This window comes from Mya arenaria, chromosome 14, assembly GCF_026914265.1.
Source record: "Mya arenaria isolate MELC-2E11 chromosome 14, ASM2691426v1".
Classification (NCBI taxonomy): domain Eukaryota; kingdom Metazoa; phylum Mollusca; class Bivalvia; order Myida; family Myidae; genus Mya; species Mya arenaria.
In genome coordinates this window covers 57,068,023-57,087,164 of record NC_069135.1, presented here as the reverse complement: position 1 = coordinate 57,087,164, position 19,142 = coordinate 57,068,023, and the positions used below count along the sequence as shown (strand labels likewise).

The window sequence follows — 19,142 nt, the reverse complement described above, 5'->3', positions numbered from 1 at the left end:
TGGAGCATCACCTGTGTATTGCCTAGATGTTTGAACATCACTTGTGTATTACCCTGGTGTTTGGGGCATCCTTTTTTGTATTGCCCTTTTGTTGGAGCATCACTTGTGTATTGCCCTGGTGTTGGAGCAGCACATGTGTATTGCCCTGGTGTTGGAGCATCACCTGTGTAGTGCCCTGGTCTTGGAGCATTACCTGTGTATTGCCCTGGTGTTGGAACATCACCTGTGTATTGCCATGGTGTTAAAGCATCACTTGTGTATTGCCATGGTGTTGAAGCATCACTTGTGTTTTGCCCTGGTGTTGGAGCTTCACCTGTGTATTGCCTAGGTGTTGGAGCATCACTTGTGTATTGCCCTGGTGTTTGAGCATCACTCGTGTATTGCCCTTGTGTTTGAGCATAACCTGTATATTGCCCTTGTTTTGGAGCATCTACTGTGTATTGCCCTGGTGTTTGAGTATCACGTGTGTATTGCTCTGGTATTGGATCATCACCTGTGTATTGTCCTTGTGTTGGAGCATTACTTGTGTATTGCCCTTGTGTTGGAGCACCACCTATGTATTGCCCTTGTGTTGGATTATTACCTGTGTATTGCCTTTGTGTTGGAGCATAATCTTTGTATTGATTGCCCAGGTGGAGTCGGAAAACCCCTTTGTATTGCTCGAGGTTGAAGAATGCCTATGTACTGTCCTCTTTACAAGACATCATCTTGGATCTGTTCTGGTGTCGGAGAAACCACTTTGTATTGTTTGACGTTTGATAAACCCCTGCTTATAGCCCTGATGTTGGAGCATCCCTCATGTGAATCCGATGTGCAGGATAATCTCTGGTATATTGTCCTGGTGTCGGAATATCCCATGTGTGTTGCCATGGTGTCATTTATTTTTCCATCTGTATCACTATTAAGACGGAAATCACCTGTTTATTGCCCTGGTGAATGTGCTGAGCTGCCATCTTTTTGTTTGACCTCGGCCATCGGGTGTATGTGCGAAACGGCCATCTAGGTGTTTGCCCCGACCATCGGACGAACGTGCGGAACTGCCAATTGTTTGTATGACCTCGGCCATTAGGTGAATGTACAAAACGGCCGCCTGTTTGTACGACCTCGGCTAACGAATAAATATGCGAAACGGACACCTTTATGTGTATGAGCTCAGCCATCTGGTGAATCTGCAAAACGGCCACCTGAATGAATGCAATATAAGTTGTTGTACGTTACATCCTCATCAACATAACGCCCCCTAAATGTTGCACTTTCAGTGACATTATGCGCGCTTAATGCTGCACCATCAGTGACATAACGCCCCATAATTCCTGCATCAGCAATGACATTACGAACCATTAAGGCTGCGCCAACAGTGAAATTACGATCCCTGATGCTGCACTACCAAAGACATAAAGATCCCTTAATGCTGCACCACCATAACATTAGGAGCTATTAATGCGGCACCAGCAGTGATATTACGAGCCCTCAGTGCTGCACCATCAGTGACATTACGAGCCCTTAATGCTGCACCAGCAGTGACATTACGATCCCTTAATGCTGCATCATCAGTGACATAGCGAGCCCTTAAGGCTGCACCACCAGTAACATTTCGAGCCCTTAATGCTGCACCACCAGTGACATTACGAGCTCTTAATGATGCACCACCAGTGACATTACGAGGCCTTAATGCTGCGTAATCAGTGACATTACGAGACCTTAATGCTGCACCACCAGTGACATTACGAGCCCTTAATGCAGCATCACCAGTGACATTACGAGTCCTAAATGCTTCATCACCAGTGACATTATGAGCCCTTAGAGCTGCACCAGCAGTGACATTCCGAGCCCTTAATTCTGCATCATCAGTGACATTACAAGCCCTAAATGCTGCACCATCAGTGACATTACGAGCCCTTATTGCTGCATCACCTGTGACATTGCGAGCCCTTAATTCTGCATCAACAGTGACATTACGAGCCCTTAGAGCTGCACCAGCAGTGACATTAAGAGCCCTTAATTCTGCATCACCAGTGACATTACGAGCCCTTAATGCTGCACCACCTGCGACATTACTAGCCCTTAATGTTGCACCACCATTTACATTACGAGCCTTTAATGCTGCATAATCAGTGCCATTACGCCCCGTAATTCCTGCATCAGCAATGACGTTACGGGCCCTAAATGCTGCACCATCAGTGACATTACGCCTCATAATTCCTGCAACAGCAATGAAGTTACGAGGACTTAATGCTGCACCATCAGTGACATTACGCCCAATAATTCCTGCAACAGCAATGACGTTACGAGCCCTTAATGCTGCACCTTCAGTGACATTACGCCCCATAATTCCTGCATCAGCAATGACGTTACGAACCCTAAATGCTGCACCACCAGTGACATTACGCCGCATAATTCCTGTATCAGCAAAGATATAAATAATGCTTTATTACAGTGACAATACGCCACTAATATAAGATTTATCAAAATTAATACAATGTTTTTAATATTTTAAAAAGGATGAATAGATGTCGAAAACAACTGTTCTTATGAAGGATACCGACTTGAATTTGAAATTAAGGTGCAGATAACACGTTATTTCTACCTTATGAGACCAAAGTAGATCACAGTAAATCTTTTAGCATTCACCAATCATTTAATATGTTTGCGTTGTCAGCCATTAAATACACCATTACAATCTGGTTATCAGTAAATAATTATTTTGAAAGAAGGTAAAGTTTTATCACACAAAATGTTTGTTTTTAATACAAGTGCATGCATTGATTTTGAATAAAATGGTCACTATAAGCATTTTAACTTTCCAGGGTGAATGAAATTCCACCCACTGCCACTTATCCGAAAAACAATTCCTGCGTCAGAATTTGTTTTGACACTTATATATCATCAAAAGATGTTGTATTCGAAGTCAGACATAATAGCTTAATGATTAGGAAGGTTCCTTTCGTTGCGCTCACTCCACCCATTAAAATCATTAAGATTTTAATTAATGTCATCTGACTATTGTTTTAATATCTAATCTTTCTAAAGTGTGTTCCTCATCTGTAATCATAGGAATAATTGCACAAACACCGTCAAGGGCAAACAACGAAAAAACAAGAACATATGTTGCCTTACACAGTAAGATCCCTTTGACAGGAAGTTTATAGTTTCGTTTTTAAACGTCTGTTTATTCACGTGACTGGTCTACTCCACCTGTTTCGCTTTGCAGAACGAAAAACATATTCGGCAGAATTAAGTCTACACGAAACGGAAACGCTCAAAGGAAACGGGCATTCATCCTAAAACAGATCGTTCAATACTACGAGTAAGTTACTGTACATTTATCATAAAAAGATGTTTTCACTTGCCATTATAGGGGGTGTTTTCGAGATAGTAATCATACGTACATTTCGTATTTACGGTATTTTTTAATATCTGTAACGTGCCTGCTCAGTACAAAAACACGTCGAATGATTAATCAACTTTGACAATTTACAAATGTCCCAGATATTGCTTTGAACACATGTTGGCATACCCCACTGTAATATGTTTGGCAAGATAATCCTCTGCTGTGCATCTCTTGCTAATTGCACTGGTTTCAAAATAGGGGCCAATTTCCTGTGCATTTTTGTATTGGCTCAGGGCCATTTAGGGTCCAATTGTGTGATTTTTTTATAATAAAACCCCCAAAACTGCACCGCAGGATACTCAGATCGATAAGTGGTAAGAGGGCATTGTATACAGATTTTTTTTCTTTATTTCTTCTTTTTCTTTTTCATTTTTTGAAGGAAGGGGGACTTATAGAGGGCTTAAACTGGGCCTTTTAGCACTGATTGAGTCCCCCGTATTCAAAATAATTGTACGTTTACAGATTTATTACAATTTTTGATATGGCAAATCCTTAACGTACGTTAGGGATTGGAAGAATCGCGTATAACACGTCTTTTATTTTAGACAATACGCCCCGCACCATCGACATCAATTGTTCAGGGATTGATTATGATCCTCACATCCTCGAACTGTACAGATGTTGTCATAACCCTTTTCTTATATGACCACGCTCAATCTATGTCACAACATGTGTTTTGGTCATAACTTATATTAAAACAGTGAAACATGTACAAAAATCAGAACAGGCATTGCTATACCCTCTTTGCAACTGTAACCGAACCGTCTTATTTAACAAGTGGTGGCAGCCGCACGAGCGGTGTCATGAACCCTCAGGTTCGACACAGGGCAAAGGTTGGGAGTGATAAACGACTGAGAAGTGTTCATTTTCAATACAATCCATTCAAAATTCATGTAATTTAAATGGCAATAATAATGTATCAAAGTTTACTATATAAATGGGAAACTATAAGTGCCTTAGTCAGTTTCAAATAATTTCGCCGAGTGTCACAATCAACAGTTCAGTATCATAAAATAAAAAATAAACACTCTTAAGTAAATGATTTCTAACTGTATAAAATTGATCAGCAGAGAAATTTCAAATCTCAGGAACAGTTTTAGATTGAATACCTACTGTAAAACAACGTGAATGGTCCATAGGGAATCCACTTACCTAACAAAGCCGAAGTCGGAAATGAAAAAGTGAAGAAATCGTCTGAGGACAGATAACTTCAAGAAAATGATTCATTCGGTTTTTAAGTAGATAGAAAAACCAGTCCAAGTATGGTTTTTGTTTATTATGTGAGTTTATCAAGGTATGACCGTGCCTAATGGCTGCATTATGGCTTGTCCCCGCCGTGATGCCATCACGACTTAAATTGTGATTTAATGCCATAAGTGACATGAGATAAAAGAGATAGCAATTCGCAGTCAAATCCAGACACTGGAAGACTTGAAGAAACAGAATGAGATACAAGAGATCCGGGTGCGATACCCTAGCTCTTTGCGAAGAGACCCTTTTTTAACGTGCTCGGTGTAAAGCACCGATACACGGGATACAACATTCCTGGGTTGAATACACCATTTTACCAAGAACTACCATTTAAATGCCGAGCGTCAGACAAGGGAGCTACTTTTAACGTCTTTCGGTATGACGCGGCCTTCAGCCAATCAGTTTTCAGAATAGACTTCCGCTGTAGGTCGACCCAAGTATGGTTTGTAAAATATGAATATAAATATACATAGCACAGTTTAATTTGGTTATTAAATCAATTAAAAGACAAAGCAATTTTATAACAAGCCTGTAGGTAAGTAATTATATAATATTCTAATGACATAAATATTTCAAAACAACATATTTAAAGGATTCTATCTCATATTTTATTTCCAAAATAAGCACATTTCCCAATGGAAAATTTACGAACAGAATTAGATGCATGAACAAGTTTTGCATGAACAGTTATTAATAGCCAGCTGATGCTTAACTGTGAATGTAAAATTCAATAGCAAAGAATGACTTAATTTTTTATGAAACTGAAGAAATTATAAATTGTAAATCATACTAAACATGAGTTAGATCGAGATAAATGTAATTAACTTTTATGGCATTAGATAAACGGAAAAATATCGTAACATATACCGAAGAAACAGTTTTCATTATAGACTTTCGTTATATTTTGTTGGTAGAACCCCGTACACAACCAATCTTGCATTCTAAATTTCAATCTTAATAATGATGTTTAACATACATGTATTTCACGACGTTGGTGCGCAGAATGAAATGCATACAGCAAAGAAATAGACTAACGCATACAACATAGGCAAAGAAGGGTTTTCAACTTTGCATACAACATACACAAAGAAGGATTGTTAAGAAATGCATACAATGTAGAGTATAAAAATAATATTGACATTGAAAATAAAGGTGAATTTTGAGCTCATATTGAAATTCATATAACAGACCAATGACTCTATTGTTTCCGAAGTAACGTGTGTATATTAAAACGGTATAATTTTGTTTGAATCGGAGGATTAGCTTTGGGAAACCAGAATAGTTATAATTCCATGCTAAAACTATTGATCACTCAGCCCGGTATCAACATAACCGGATACCGGGTTTTAGCACTACATATGATAACCTCCCTTATTTCTTATCAAGAAAGTTGCTACTTTCGTTTTTGAAGTCACACGAAATACGTTGACCCTCTCTCTCCAAACAGCGAATATTAAAATCATTGGCGACAACCACATTTGAAAGGAATAAGTTGTGTACTTAAGATATTCGATTAACTATCGGAACGGATTGGCTGTCAACAAAAGTAAGTTTAAAACAGTATTTTTTCTGCGGGGCGGTGCCAGGATTTAAAGTTAGTGAGTGCACATTTGGGATAGCCACAATAATTGGCGTTCAGAAATACTTTTATATCATGGCAGTGGGCATTGTTATGTTTATATGTGGCCATTATAAATATCTTATAAAGACTATTGACATTTATTTATTGACCTGATTTTGGGGTCAAAAATAAGAATGTGCAGCCCGGCTTCACTAGAAACGAATAAAAAGGGTCACAACTATTTGGGGTATTGGACCGCCCTAAAACATTTTGGCCATCTTCATTTTAGAATAGAAATATTGTAGTTTGTGTTTTCAAAGCTGGTCGCTTTGATTGTTTAGTTACTTTCTAGTCTAAAATATTAGACGTGTTATACGGGATTCTTCCAATCCCTTACATTTGCCATATCAAAAATCGAAAAAAAAAATCCGTAAACGTACAATTTTTTGGTCTATTCATGACCTGTGTTCTGTCTTTCAGACAAAATTGATTTGGCAGCCTGTCCACACCGAACAAAATCTGTCAAAAAAATGGAATTGGACAAAACAGTAAACAGTTTTTACCAAATTGTAGAGAAGATATATACTCTACAATTTGCTCAGCTATTTCTTGAAATATTGAATTTAACTTAATCGTATATATCAGAATAATACAAAACGGTGACTGGATTTCCCGGTTAAATTAACTTTCAAGTTTATTTTTTAAAACGTTGTTTTACAAAAAAACATATACTGTAAATACGTTGTAATACCGTGAATGAGGAGAACTATATAGGGCCTACCGTATCTTACGACCACCCAACAGTCCAACCAATATTTGTTTATTCTTACAAAAGGACATATGACCTCGACCTTTGACATACCAAACTTAAATCAATACAGATCGACCATGCAGCTATCAAACCGTAAACGTATGAAAAATATTAGCGATATATAAGCCCTTTTTGGGAAATTGTGGCCACATAGCTATAAACTGAAAATCCCTTTATAAAGAATTGAACTTTTTTTATTGGTACACAACTCTGAGTCTTTTTTTGGTTTAATCAAGTAAGTCAAATAAGTTGAACATAATAAAGCATAAAAATTGAAAATTGTTTTTTATTTAAAAAAGGAAGAAAGGGTCAGAGAGAGGGGGTTTGGAGAAAAAGAATAGGGAGAGGGACACATATATATAAATAGAGAGAGAAGAAATAGGGGGTGAGGGACTGAGAGGGACGGAGAGGGGATGGGAATAGGGACAGAAATAGAAATAGAAATAGAGAGACAGAAGGGGGGAAAGAGGGGGGGGCAGTTCAGAGAGGGGGGAGAGCGGGGGTTAGGAGAGGGAAAAAGAGAGAGAGAGAGAGAGAGAGAGAGAGAAAGGGAGAGAGGGGGGGATAATAGGGAGAGGGACACAAATATAAATAGAAAGAGAGGGGCGGAATGAAGAGGGGATTAGCGGTTCAGAGAGAGAAACAGATGAAGAGAGATAGGATGAAATGAGATGGGGAGTGAGAGAGAAAGAGATGGGAGAGAGAGAGAGAGAGAGAGAGAGAGAGAGAGAGAGAGAGAGAGGGGGGGGGAGGGAAAGAGAGAGGGAGAGAGCGAGTGAGAGAGAGAAAAATGAGGGGAGAGGGACGGAGAGGGGATGGAGAGAGAGAGAGAGAGAGAGAGAGGTGAAAGTTATGGAAACAATAATTATTTTCCGTATTAGCAAATTTATGGTTCTTATATTTATAACCATTTAAGGCACTCGGAAGGATGGATGCAGTTCCCGGACGAAAGGCACAAATGGCATCTGGATCGGCTCCTGACCTCACCTACTGCCAGCCATGCGCGGAGGACGGCAAGAAAATCCTCCCTGAGGCCTTCTGTCCCGTCTGTAAGGAGTTCCTGTGTTCCACCTGCGCCCGAGTACACCGGAACCAGAAAATAACCAAAACTCACGCCCTCCAGGACAAGGACAATATGCCTTCCTCATTCCGCGAAGAGAGTGAAGATGAAAAGTTTACAGAAACATGTCAGCGTCATGCTCAAGAGTTCATAAAATATTACTGTCTTAATCATGAGACACTTCTGTGTGGAGACTGCTTGGCTGAAAAAGCTCATCGCTCATGCAATATTGAAAGGATTTCTCAAGTTGCAAAACGGTACAAGGAGGGTGCAGAATACAACAGCCTGAAAACACGGCTTGTCCAGACGGCCTCTGACATTGGCAAACTGTCACACGACATACAGGTGATCATGAAATCAGTTGACGAAGAAAGCCTTGCCAATATCAATGAGCTTCGTAAATTTAGGACTGAAATTAACCAGTACCTGGATAAAAGGGATATAAACTCTTGGCAGAAATTGATCAGAAGAAACGAACATCCAAGACACTGCTAGATGAACTGAAATCAAAATGCACAAACATGAAATCATCCATTGAGAAAATAAGTCGGAGCTACAAGCACAGGACGACAATAGCAACCAGCTATTGATAATAGGAAAACGAGCTATAAAAGAGCTGGCAGGTATCCAGGCAGCCCTGGAAGATGTGAGCAGGAGGAGTGAAGTTGCCCGATACAAGTTTTACAGGGACCCCGTAATTGAGCAGATAAAAGCTTCTGAAAATGCAATAGGACGGTTGGAAGAGGGCGAAATAACGTCGGCGTTAGGGCAACAACACCGACAACAGCAAACGAAGCAGGAACAACGGCAACAGGATACGATGCAACAACACCAAAAACAGATGAAAGCTGTTTCACAAAAAGGTTTGCGTACAACCACTAACTAATTTGACATTTCCCAAGTAATGCAGTTTATAAGTCTGATTTTTCCCTGACAACCTTACCGACTTTGTTTTTGAGCAATATTAAATAAACTAAGGTATTTTTAAACGTATTGTATTGAAACGTAAACAATGACGTTACGAAACACTGTTAATGTAAATAAAAAAGTGAAGTTTTGTTTAAAGCTGCACTCTCACAGATTTATCGTTTTTACATTTTTTTATTTTGGAAAAAGCAAATATTTGCGAAAGTATCTGCAAACCAATGATAAAAGATTGCTGGCAAAAGATCAGATCGCAGATTTTCATATTTCCTCCCGAAAATGAAGGTTATATGGTTGAAACCGTTACTAACGGTTTAAGTAGAATGCATAAAACTTCCAAGAGAAAAAATAAAAAAAAGTTGCCAAACCTTCAATCTATGAGAGTGCAGCTCTTAACCAGTGAAAAATAATATGTTACAGTTATTTTTTATTTTGGTGAAGTTTGTAATTCAACATTGATTTCTTCTGTTGAAGTCCGAAAGGTAAACATGATCCAATTAGTACAGCACTGGTTATAAATGAACACGTTGAATAGTTTCTATAAGCTCATTTTGTTAAGGGTTGTTATATCTCACTTACGATCATTAAGGCGTATCTTTTTGAATGTTAAATACTGTGCTGTGTGGGTATTACAATACAGTGTCATAATTTCAGGCACTATACATATCGTAAAATACGGTTGTCCGTATACCACTTTAGTCAGTGCAACACGGCCGTATTCTACTCTGCTGACGTCACATCATAAACAAATGTGACAATGCTGAAATGACATCATGTTACAAAATATTGCGTAATTAAAATTGAACATGTGTCTTTTAAGTGACTAAGCCAGTAATATTTATGATAAGGGTAACTAATATTGCGTTTTGATCCGGAATGTCGTATTCGACTTTCGTGGATTCTTGCGGATATTGATTTCAGTGGCCTTACGACTCATAAAATCAAAATATGAAAATATTCGCTCCATGCTAATACAACCTTCCAGACCAAAGCGCATCAAACCAATTAGTTTTTAACTCGACTATTCGAAGAATAGGTGGGCTATACTACTCGCCCCAGCGTCGGCGTTGGCGTCCGGTTAAAGTTTTAGGGCAAGTTGGGATTTTCACTTACAAGTCCAATACCCTACATTCAATTGGCTTAATACTTCACACAGTTGTTCAGGGCCATCACATGATGAGGTTAGATAACTCCATATTATTCTTTACACAGATTATGGCCCCTGGTTGACTATGGAACTTAGGTTAAAGTTTTAGGGCAAGTTGGAATATTTATTAATAACTTCTATATCCTTTGTTAAATTGACTTATTACTTCACACAGTTGTTCAGGACCATCACACAATGAGGTTACATAACTCATAACTCCATATTATCCTAAATACAAGTTATGGCCCCTGATTGACTTAGGTTAAAGTTTTAGGGCAGGTTAAAGTTTCAGGGCAAGTTGGGATTTTTACTTAAAACTCCAATACCATTCATTCAATTGACTTAATACTTCACACAGATGTTCAGAGCCATCACATAATGAGGTTAGATAACTCCATATTATCATTTATACAAATGATGGCCCCTGATTGACTATGGAACTTAGGTTAAAGTTTAAGGGCAGGTTAGGATATTGTTTAATAACTTCTATACCCTTCATTCAGGTGACATAATACTTCACACAATTGTTCAGAGCCATCACATAATGAGGTTAGATAACTCCATATTCTTAATACAAGTTACGGCCCCTGATTGACTTAGGTTAAAGTTTTAGGCAAGTAAAAGTTAAGGGCAAGTTGGAATTTTAATAAAAAAAACTTTTATACTGTTCATTAAATGCACTTAATAAAATTCAAAATTATTTATGACCATCTTTCAACAAGAAACATAACTTCGTTTTAAGCCTAAATACAAATTATGGCCCTTGATTTTTTTATATTTTTATTTCCTTTCAAAGGCATATTTGTATATTCTTAACCACATTTTCATAACTGGAAATCAAGTTATTTGAATGACTTACGACATTGTTTGGGCGGGCTGGTGGGAGGGCAGCATCAAAGTCACCTTATGTATCGAATAATCTTAGTAAGGTTTGACATAAAGAGACCAAACTTGGTATTATTACATCGTTATTTTATTCTAAGTCAAAACGGCGTAGTCGAGCGCGCTGTCTTACGACGTCTCTTGTTGATAAATGCATTTGCTTTTTTATTGCTTCATATTGACCCTAATCAGTTTATACCATCACTGCTACAGCAATGATGATTCATATATTTTTGTTGAAACCTTTTTTAAAAAGTAAAAAACACAAAATGAAAGTTCATATGTATAAAAGTTGATTGATTTAAACATATTTTATTGCCTTATTTCTTTCAACATAATCGGTATTTACAACAATAATATAGAGTATACAAAAAGCAAATGGGTTGGACACAAGTTCAAACAACATAAGAAACGTCTTCCCCTGTATAAAAGTTAATAGTCCACAGAACTCATTCCAAAAACAATTTTACACTGCACAAAGTGAATGTTTATAGACCATTGCGCTATTGTAAGAAGGTTTCGTTGAAATGAATTGTTGGATGAATCGTTAAAAAGAGTGTTATTTCCCAAAATAATGTAATGTTATAGATATTTTTCAGTAACATTTTACCTTATATATTATATGTCCTCGACTGACCAGTGTGCTTTAAGATGTTTTTTAATTACATTGTATTCAATGAAAACTCGTTATGCGAAAATTGACGCATACTTTTATTATTATTTTTAAAATAGATAGGCAACTACTTATAATATTATACGTCATTTTGTATATCATCGCGGTGAAATATATAGACTATCGACAATAGGATTTATTATAAAATTTTGAATAAAAAGATTTATTATTATTATTATTATTATTATTATTATTATTATTATTATTATTATTATTATTATTATTCATATTAAAATGCGATGAAACAAAACATTTTTTTTATTTGTGTTATTTATGGTGATGTTTACTTTCAGCCCACTTCAGCAGCAGAGCAGACCTAAGCCAGGTCAAGTTCAGCAGGCAGCCTGACATTTCATGAAGACATCAGGTGATAGAAGGGAATGCTGGCTAACCAATGTAACCCTCCTGACCGGGGACAGGCTCATACTGGTAGATCACAATAATTGCTCATTGAAGCTGGTGGTCACCAAGAATAACAAGCTGGTGTCCAAGGCAAAACTGCCAGGTGAGCCGTGGGACCTGTGTCTCCTGCCCGGGAACAGGGCAGCCGTCACTCTGCCTGGTTTGAAGAAGATACAGTTCGTATCTACTCAGGGAAATTTAACACTACAGGATGTTGTTAAAGTAGATGGAGTGTGTCATGGAATAGATTTCTGTGATGACAACTTGTTAGTGTCCTTCACCACCCCAGGTAAGGTTGTGTTGATGGACATGAAGGGAAAGGTGAAGAAGAGTGTGGACAAAGACAGCAGTGGAAAACCTTTGTTTCAGTTTCCGTCGTATCTGACAGTAACCAGAGAGAGCCAGACTCCTCCGGTCATATACGTCTCGGACAGGGGCACCAACACCATAACCAAGCTGAGCATCTCACTTGAGGTGCTCCAGACCTACCAAGACCCGATACTGATAATACCATATGGTCTGGTCCCTGTGGGGGACAACCAGCTGCTCGTGTGTGTGAGTTTCAGTCACAACATCCTGTTACTGGACACGCTTACCGGCAAGATAACCCAACTGCTGGGGAAGGAAGATGGGATAGAGAGGCCACACAGTGTGGCTTACTGTTCACCGAAGAAGATGTTTTTTGTCACCTGCTGGCTTAATGACAGACGTGATAATTTCGTAAAAGTATTCAACTTAGTATAGATCATGTCAGTCAATTAATATGAGTGAAATTTGTATCAGGTGTGAAGTCATTGTTATGTTAAAGAATAATTCAAATATATAGTATCATACTGACAATACGTTTATGCAATGCCTAATTTCACATATCGCGCAATTCAAGAGATACTGTGAGAGTATAATTTTATGATGGAACTTGATGTTTAAATTATATTGAATTCCCACAGTTTTCATAAGTGTAGTAATTCGTTATACGGCATGAATATACGAGTATTGGAATGTGTATCATTAATTGAAATGTACGTAGCTGATTGTATGAAATATACCAACAGGTTGGCTTCTTTCCACACGAGAACAAAGTATAGGTAAAACATGTGAATGCTTACTCACTCAATACGTGAGCAAACTAATTATTCACTTATCTCAAAATACAACAACACAAACAGTTTAGGAATTGGCAATGTATTTGGTGAACATGTACACAGGAAAAGACAGTATTCGAATGCTGGAAGATTGGTAATAGCGTCTAAGCACATCTGAACCTTGGTCAATCGTGGCCACGTCGCCGTTAGAGTCAGCAACAACTTTAACGGAATCTTGGAAAACATCATGAAGCAATTGGAACGAAACTGAATATACGGTGAATCTCAAATCATAAACGTAACAAATAAGTTACTAACTTATGTTTGACACCCACAGTGGAACTCTGTAAATGAAATAAATATACATATTAATTGAACACATGATACAGCAAATTCAATGTGAAAATAGGGATGGGATGGACGGGAAATATGATCAAATTTATATCTTCACTTTCAGACATCGTAAAATACCTTCTAATGTCACCAAATACAAAACCTCGAGTTACGAAAACAGAATAGTTTTCCCCATATAACCAACAAAAACGAGGAAATCATGTTACTAGTGTCCTACCAAACTAATCCACCTGAAAACTGAAGTACTACAGGGTACTTGAACCATCTCCTGAAATCAATAATGTATATATTTTTCAAAACATGAATAATTGTATTTAATCAAACATTGTTATTGCGTTGTTGAATGTTAAGGTACACATGTATAAAGAGTAATATACACGGTTTGTCATTTTTTTCACGCAGTTTGTATTCAGTAAATTTGATGTCCATTATGTGTTTAATTGAAAGTTAACGTACGCATCCCTCGTGCATGTTTATCGATTGAAAAATTCTATAACCTCAGTGTGAATTGTTTTCAATCATTTTGAGTGAATTAATTATACAGACAGTGACCAAAGTTAAAGTGGTTTCCTAATATTTTGATTAAATGATTAAACAGACATTGACTAATGTGCAACTTGTTTCTTCATATATTTATTTAAAATAATATATAGAAACATTAGTGTACTAGATGCAACAAATGTAAAAAAAGGATTTAAAGGGACTAGCTAAAGTGTTTGGACTAAAAATAGTTTTCAAGTATTGCATCTAAACTGACTTATCGTATAAATTAGTTTACTTTTTAATACTTTGATTGCAGCAAAAATATAATTAAAGTTTGGTAAGAAAAATGGGCTTTTAGTCTGAATGATACCTACGCTTGTACAGCCAAGAATAAATAGATTATCAACAGCTTAACTACTCGGCCACTTGGACGCATATGTAAATTTCTGGCTAATCTTACCTTTCTTAAATAAACCACGTGATAATCTGGTCTTATTCGGCAGCAAATCCACGCTGGTACAGCCCAATACAGACCTAATATGTTTAGAAAATCGATAACTCGGCAACTCGAATTCATAAATAAGTTTCTGCATTTTCTATTCTTTCTGAAATACATATCAATCAACCAATTTAGCTACAGCCTTTAGCTGATTTGTAACGGGTGTGGACATCGTGGAATTCAAAGACAATTTGTTTAGTATATATCAGCAATTGTTAAAGAGGTGCAGCTGTCATAGTTTTAACAGTCCTGATGATTTGACACACTTCAAATCGTATGAAAGGAAATGCATTAGCAGAAGTGCATTCTCTAAACTATGAACGAGTCCCTTTAATATACAACTGTTATTGTGTGTCCTTCGTATCATAACGAGCATTTGTCCGGCGTCGAATGCATCACTTATGTCTAATGGAGGTTCAACATAAAATATATAAATCTTTTTTTGTAAATTGGCCAGAATGTCATATATTTGTCCTCATTATTGCTATAATCACTTACATACGCGTCGTCGGTTAGTGCAAAAAGACGCCATCTAATACCATACCATTTTTTACATCGAGTGAAACATTTAGCGAAACTCGACTAACGTTTTTTATCATAAAGGTGTAAATTGCTTTAAAGATGCCTAAATATAGATACATAACTATGAAAAACCTAATACACAAACTTATGTAAATCATTGAGTTTGCGGAAAATAAGCTCTGTGTCTTAAGATAATTGTGTACGTTTCTTTACGTCCACCTACTGGCATTGAGGTGAAAATAACTTCTTTAATTGCTTGGAACTTTCTTATTTTTGTATACTTTAGTCTAGCCTAATATTCATTCTTTCGAGTTATGTAATAAAATATATAGGTTCGGGCTCAGTTTTATTTAATTTAGCAACCAGTTTATAACAATGCGTTCAAAAATGTATTGTGAACTTTGTTGACGTTAATGCCGGCGTTAAATTGTGATATTTTAAAGAAATGAATGCCAAGAGAATGGCATGTGTTATAGTAACTAACGAAATGTTGAAGTAACGTAAAGCAAACAAAAGGAAAGATATGTTAGTAAAATATATTTAAAATTAAAAAACAAAACTTTTTCTCAACAAACTTGAAATAGAAAATTTACAGCACCTCATCAGCTATAATTTTGTGAGGAGCGTCCGGGTAGCAGCATGAAAACACCATTTTTTATTATTAAAATACTTATAAAACGTGAATAAAAGAAACAGAAATTATGTTTATTTCAGTGTAAGATCTTGATCATAGAAAAGCTATATTTTCACTTTCCCACTCGTGAAAATATGTTATATCTTACACTGAAATAAACAAATATCCCCTATAACATTCCTGTATGATAATGATGCTCCGAGCGGGGATCACACACGGGACCCTCTGATCATTAGTTTGATTCGCTTACCACTCGGTTTTCGCCACCAATTTAATATTTCAATGGTCCGGTGTTTTTATTGGTTTCATAACATATCTGAATAGTTTTCAATATGCATCTGTCGCTTTATCAATTGATTAACATGGCAGTTTTGTGAAAACATTGTTCCAGCGTTCAATGTAAGGTTTCGGTGTATCTCGAAAATACTTCCGGGCCATCCCCTGAGACTCATGCTCAAACACTTGCACGAATGTACATAAACTCACTTCCATGAAACCTGTTTTATCGCACGCCGACATACACGCACAATTACGGTCAGTCCCGTGACGAAAACTGTTTGGTTAAGTCTACGGACGTGTTTTCTAGCCTGTCATCGTTTTGTGAGTGTTTGAAGAAATTTAACCACCCCGTCTTAATTGCACAAAATGCAGCTTTTGACACAAGAGTAATAACAAGTAAATTACTACGCTGTAGTGTAAGCCATTTCCACATTTATAGCTTCACGGATAGTTAAAAGCTATGCTAAGTAATCTTTCCTGGAAGTACGAGCTCGAAATTATTTGCTATCTTCCAAAATATATTGAATATGAACTTCATTTCTTAAATGCTCGGATGTTGTTGTTGCCGCCCTCGGAGCACTGCGTTAAACAGTCGAAGCTGTACAGCAGAAGAAGATAATGCTCTTAATAGACGCTCATTATAACGTAAATGGAATAAATAAATGAAGAGGCACCTATACGCAAGTATTTTATCGTGAGAAGGAACATATCAACATGTTCACATTCAGAGACAAACGAAACACATATACATGTGCATTTCATCATCAAAGGGAGAATCTCAATATGTTCACATTCAGAGACAAAAGTGACACCTATGCATGCGTATTACATTTTCAATGGGAGCATCTCAATATGTTTATATTCAGAGACAAAAATGACACCTAAACATGTGTATTTCATCATGAAAGGGATAATCTCAACATGTCCACATTTAGAGACAAAAGAGACACCTAAACATGCTTATTCATCAAGTCAACATATTCATATTAAAAGACAATGGACTTCTTTTTTCAATCAGAAATTTTAAACATTACAACATGTTCACATTGTTATTGCATCAAGGAAAGAAGTCAACATAATTTCTGGTCAGTGTGTTACGTTTCTTTTAATATTCTGGCTTATAGTTAACGGAATAAATCACATAAGAGAGAATACTCTTATAGGCGCTTCGTCATTGTCCCATAGAAAGAAGGAAAACATATATAATATTTTATGACGAAAAAGAAGTAAAACGTTTGAGTTTTGGTAACGTAATGTTAAGAATAACACACTTTTGCACATCAGTTAAAGATAATTCTACAAAATCATATCTTTCTTTACAAACGTGTGTAAAGGGCGTCTTTCTATTTCATCAAAAATGTGATAAACTAAGCCTTAGATGACAGTTTAAAGTTGTTTAAATATTAATTACGATAAGACAATCTGAAGTCGTCAGCAACGATTCATTTGATTATGGATAAGCAGTTCTTTAATCTAATTAGGGAATCGGTGAACAGAGTTATCGAATGAAGAAAAAGAAGAAGACATAAACAACAGGTGGCTTTGCCACTCGTGAAAATCTTTTGTCTATAACACTCGTGAAATAACATTCGATCTTACACTGAAATCAACAGATATCTTCTATGTATTAGAATTTACTTTGTAATTTATTCTCTTGTTAGATGACCACTCCTGTATATATTTACATACACATATATCCACAGTCATAATGTCAAACTTTTAAATATCGTTAGCACATTTGGAATTTGTTTTTTGTCTATATCATATGAATAATAAAAACTAAATAAAAACGATGAAACCTTTCAGTTGAAAACTCCTAGTTTTTTACAGGCTGTTTTAACGTTTGTAATACATTTCCATATTTCCTTCAGCTCATTCTTATGAGTCAAATTCAGCCTTCCAAGTGTCTCTTTAAAGTTCCCGGATTCATACTGTATTATTTTGACGTTTAAGCCCGTGACTTTCACCGGGCAACACTATGGATGAACATGCATCTGGCCAGTCAAATTCCGACTCTCGGCTGTCTCCATTGCGTTCCCGCATGTATACATATTGTATCGTCTTGGTATTTTAGTCCGCGCCATTAACAGTGCCCTACTAAGGCTGGGCAAATAGACCTTCGACCTCCGCAAGACCTTTCCCCTTGGTTTCCGGAAGCCAGATATATAGAACTAAGGCCCCAGTCACTGTTACCCCAGCATACAGCAATACAGTGAATACAATGATAAATTGTAAAACAATTCAGCCACTCAACTCTGCCCGGCTCGCATACAGCATACATGTGCCTCAAAAAAACATTTACGTGTATATCGTTATCGTACGAACAAAATTTAAGAATATTATACATGGAGGATATATTTTTCATTGGCTATATTATTGTTATCAAATCGGTGATGTTTCCAACGAGAGCTTTAAAGGTGATATCTTTTTACCAGAGCATTAAAACTTTTTCGGGAGAGTATGATTTTTTTTTATTGTTACTGAATCGTGTGAGTGTTTTTGTTAGAGTCATAAATGTCATATCATTTTACAAAATAGCGTTTTCTGTGAAAGATATAAATGTGATGGAGACAAGAAGGGTTGAAGATCCAGTTTGTGAATGTTGCCACTGAGATAGCTGAACTACGACACCAGAGTGGATACATCTCGGAGTTGATAGTCCATGGCATTGGATCCAAACCTTGCATGTAAATTATAAAAAAAATACTGTTTATTAAGTGTTAAAATCATCAGCTGCAGACCTGGTGTACAGGTGTTATTATAGTAGAAACGGACAAACACATCATCTGCATATGTGGTGTACAGTTCACAATATATATTCAGACACATATTCTGCATATGTGGTGTTTGGTTTACAATATACATTCAGACACACATATCATCTGCAAATATGGTGTACAGTTCAGACCTTCGGTACAGTTGACGTCGATGTTAACAGTCACACAACATATACATACCTGGTGTATGGTGACGAGGTATATTCAGACTCACACATCATCTGCGGACAAAGTATTTAGCTGACAATGTATATACAGCCACCACACACGGCATCCGCAAACCTGGTGACCAGGTGAGAATGTTTATACAGCCACACACATCATCTGTATATTTTGTGTACAAGTGGTAAGATATATTCAGCCACACATCATCTACAGACCTGTTGCATCGGTTACAAGGTTTATACCGA

At 36.9% G+C, this 19,142-nt stretch overlaps 3 protein-coding genes across 3 annotated transcripts; 2 read left to right on the top strand and 1 right to left on the bottom strand.

Moving 5' to 3' along the window:
• Window positions 1-1,405: 1,405 nt before the first annotated feature.
• Window positions 1,406-2,395, bottom strand: LOC128216282 (uncharacterized). The gene has a single exon (XM_052922847.1). It carries the CDS (start codon window positions 2,393-2,395, stop codon window positions 1,406-1,408), a length of 990 nt encoding a protein of 329 aa, XP_052778807.1.
• Window positions 2,396-3,271: 876 nt separating this feature from the next.
• LOC128216280 (transcription intermediary factor 1-alpha-like) lies at window positions 3,272-8,960 on the top strand. Its single transcript, XM_052922846.1, has 3 exons — window positions 3,272-3,307; window positions 7,931-8,471; window positions 8,614-8,960. Exons 2-3 carry the CDS (start codon window positions 7,943-7,945, stop codon window positions 8,958-8,960), a joined length of 876 nt encoding a protein of 291 aa, XP_052778806.1. The 5' UTR covers window positions 3,272-3,307; window positions 7,931-7,942.
• LOC128217321 (uncharacterized) lies at window positions 8,482-13,887 on the top strand. Its single transcript, XM_052924403.1, has 2 exons — window positions 8,482-8,937; window positions 11,994-13,887. Exon 2 carries the CDS (start codon window positions 12,055-12,057, stop codon window positions 12,844-12,846), a length of 792 nt encoding a protein of 263 aa, XP_052780363.1. The 5' UTR covers window positions 8,482-8,937; window positions 11,994-12,054; the 3' UTR covers window positions 12,847-13,887.
• Window positions 13,888-19,142: the final 5,255 nt, after the last annotated feature.

What these genes read in the sequence shown, in the direction of transcription:
- LOC128216280 (XM_052922846.1), top strand. Translation starts at nt 7,943, where the DNA reads ATGGATGCAGTTCCCGGACGAAAGGCACAAATGGCATCTGGATCGGCT. An exon ending in TGCCAATATCAATGAGCTTC is followed by an intron (nt 8,472 to 8,613) that starts GTAAATTTAGGA and finishes TCATCCATTGAG; the next exon opens with AAAATAAGTCGGAGCTACAA.
- LOC128216282 (XM_052922847.1), bottom strand. Translation starts at nt 2,395, where the DNA reads ATGCGGCGTAATGTCACTGGTGGTGCAGCATTTAGGGTTCGTAACGTC.
- LOC128217321 (XM_052924403.1), top strand. Translation starts at nt 12,055, where the DNA reads ATGAAGACATCAGGTGATAGAAGGGAATGCTGGCTAACCAATGTAACC.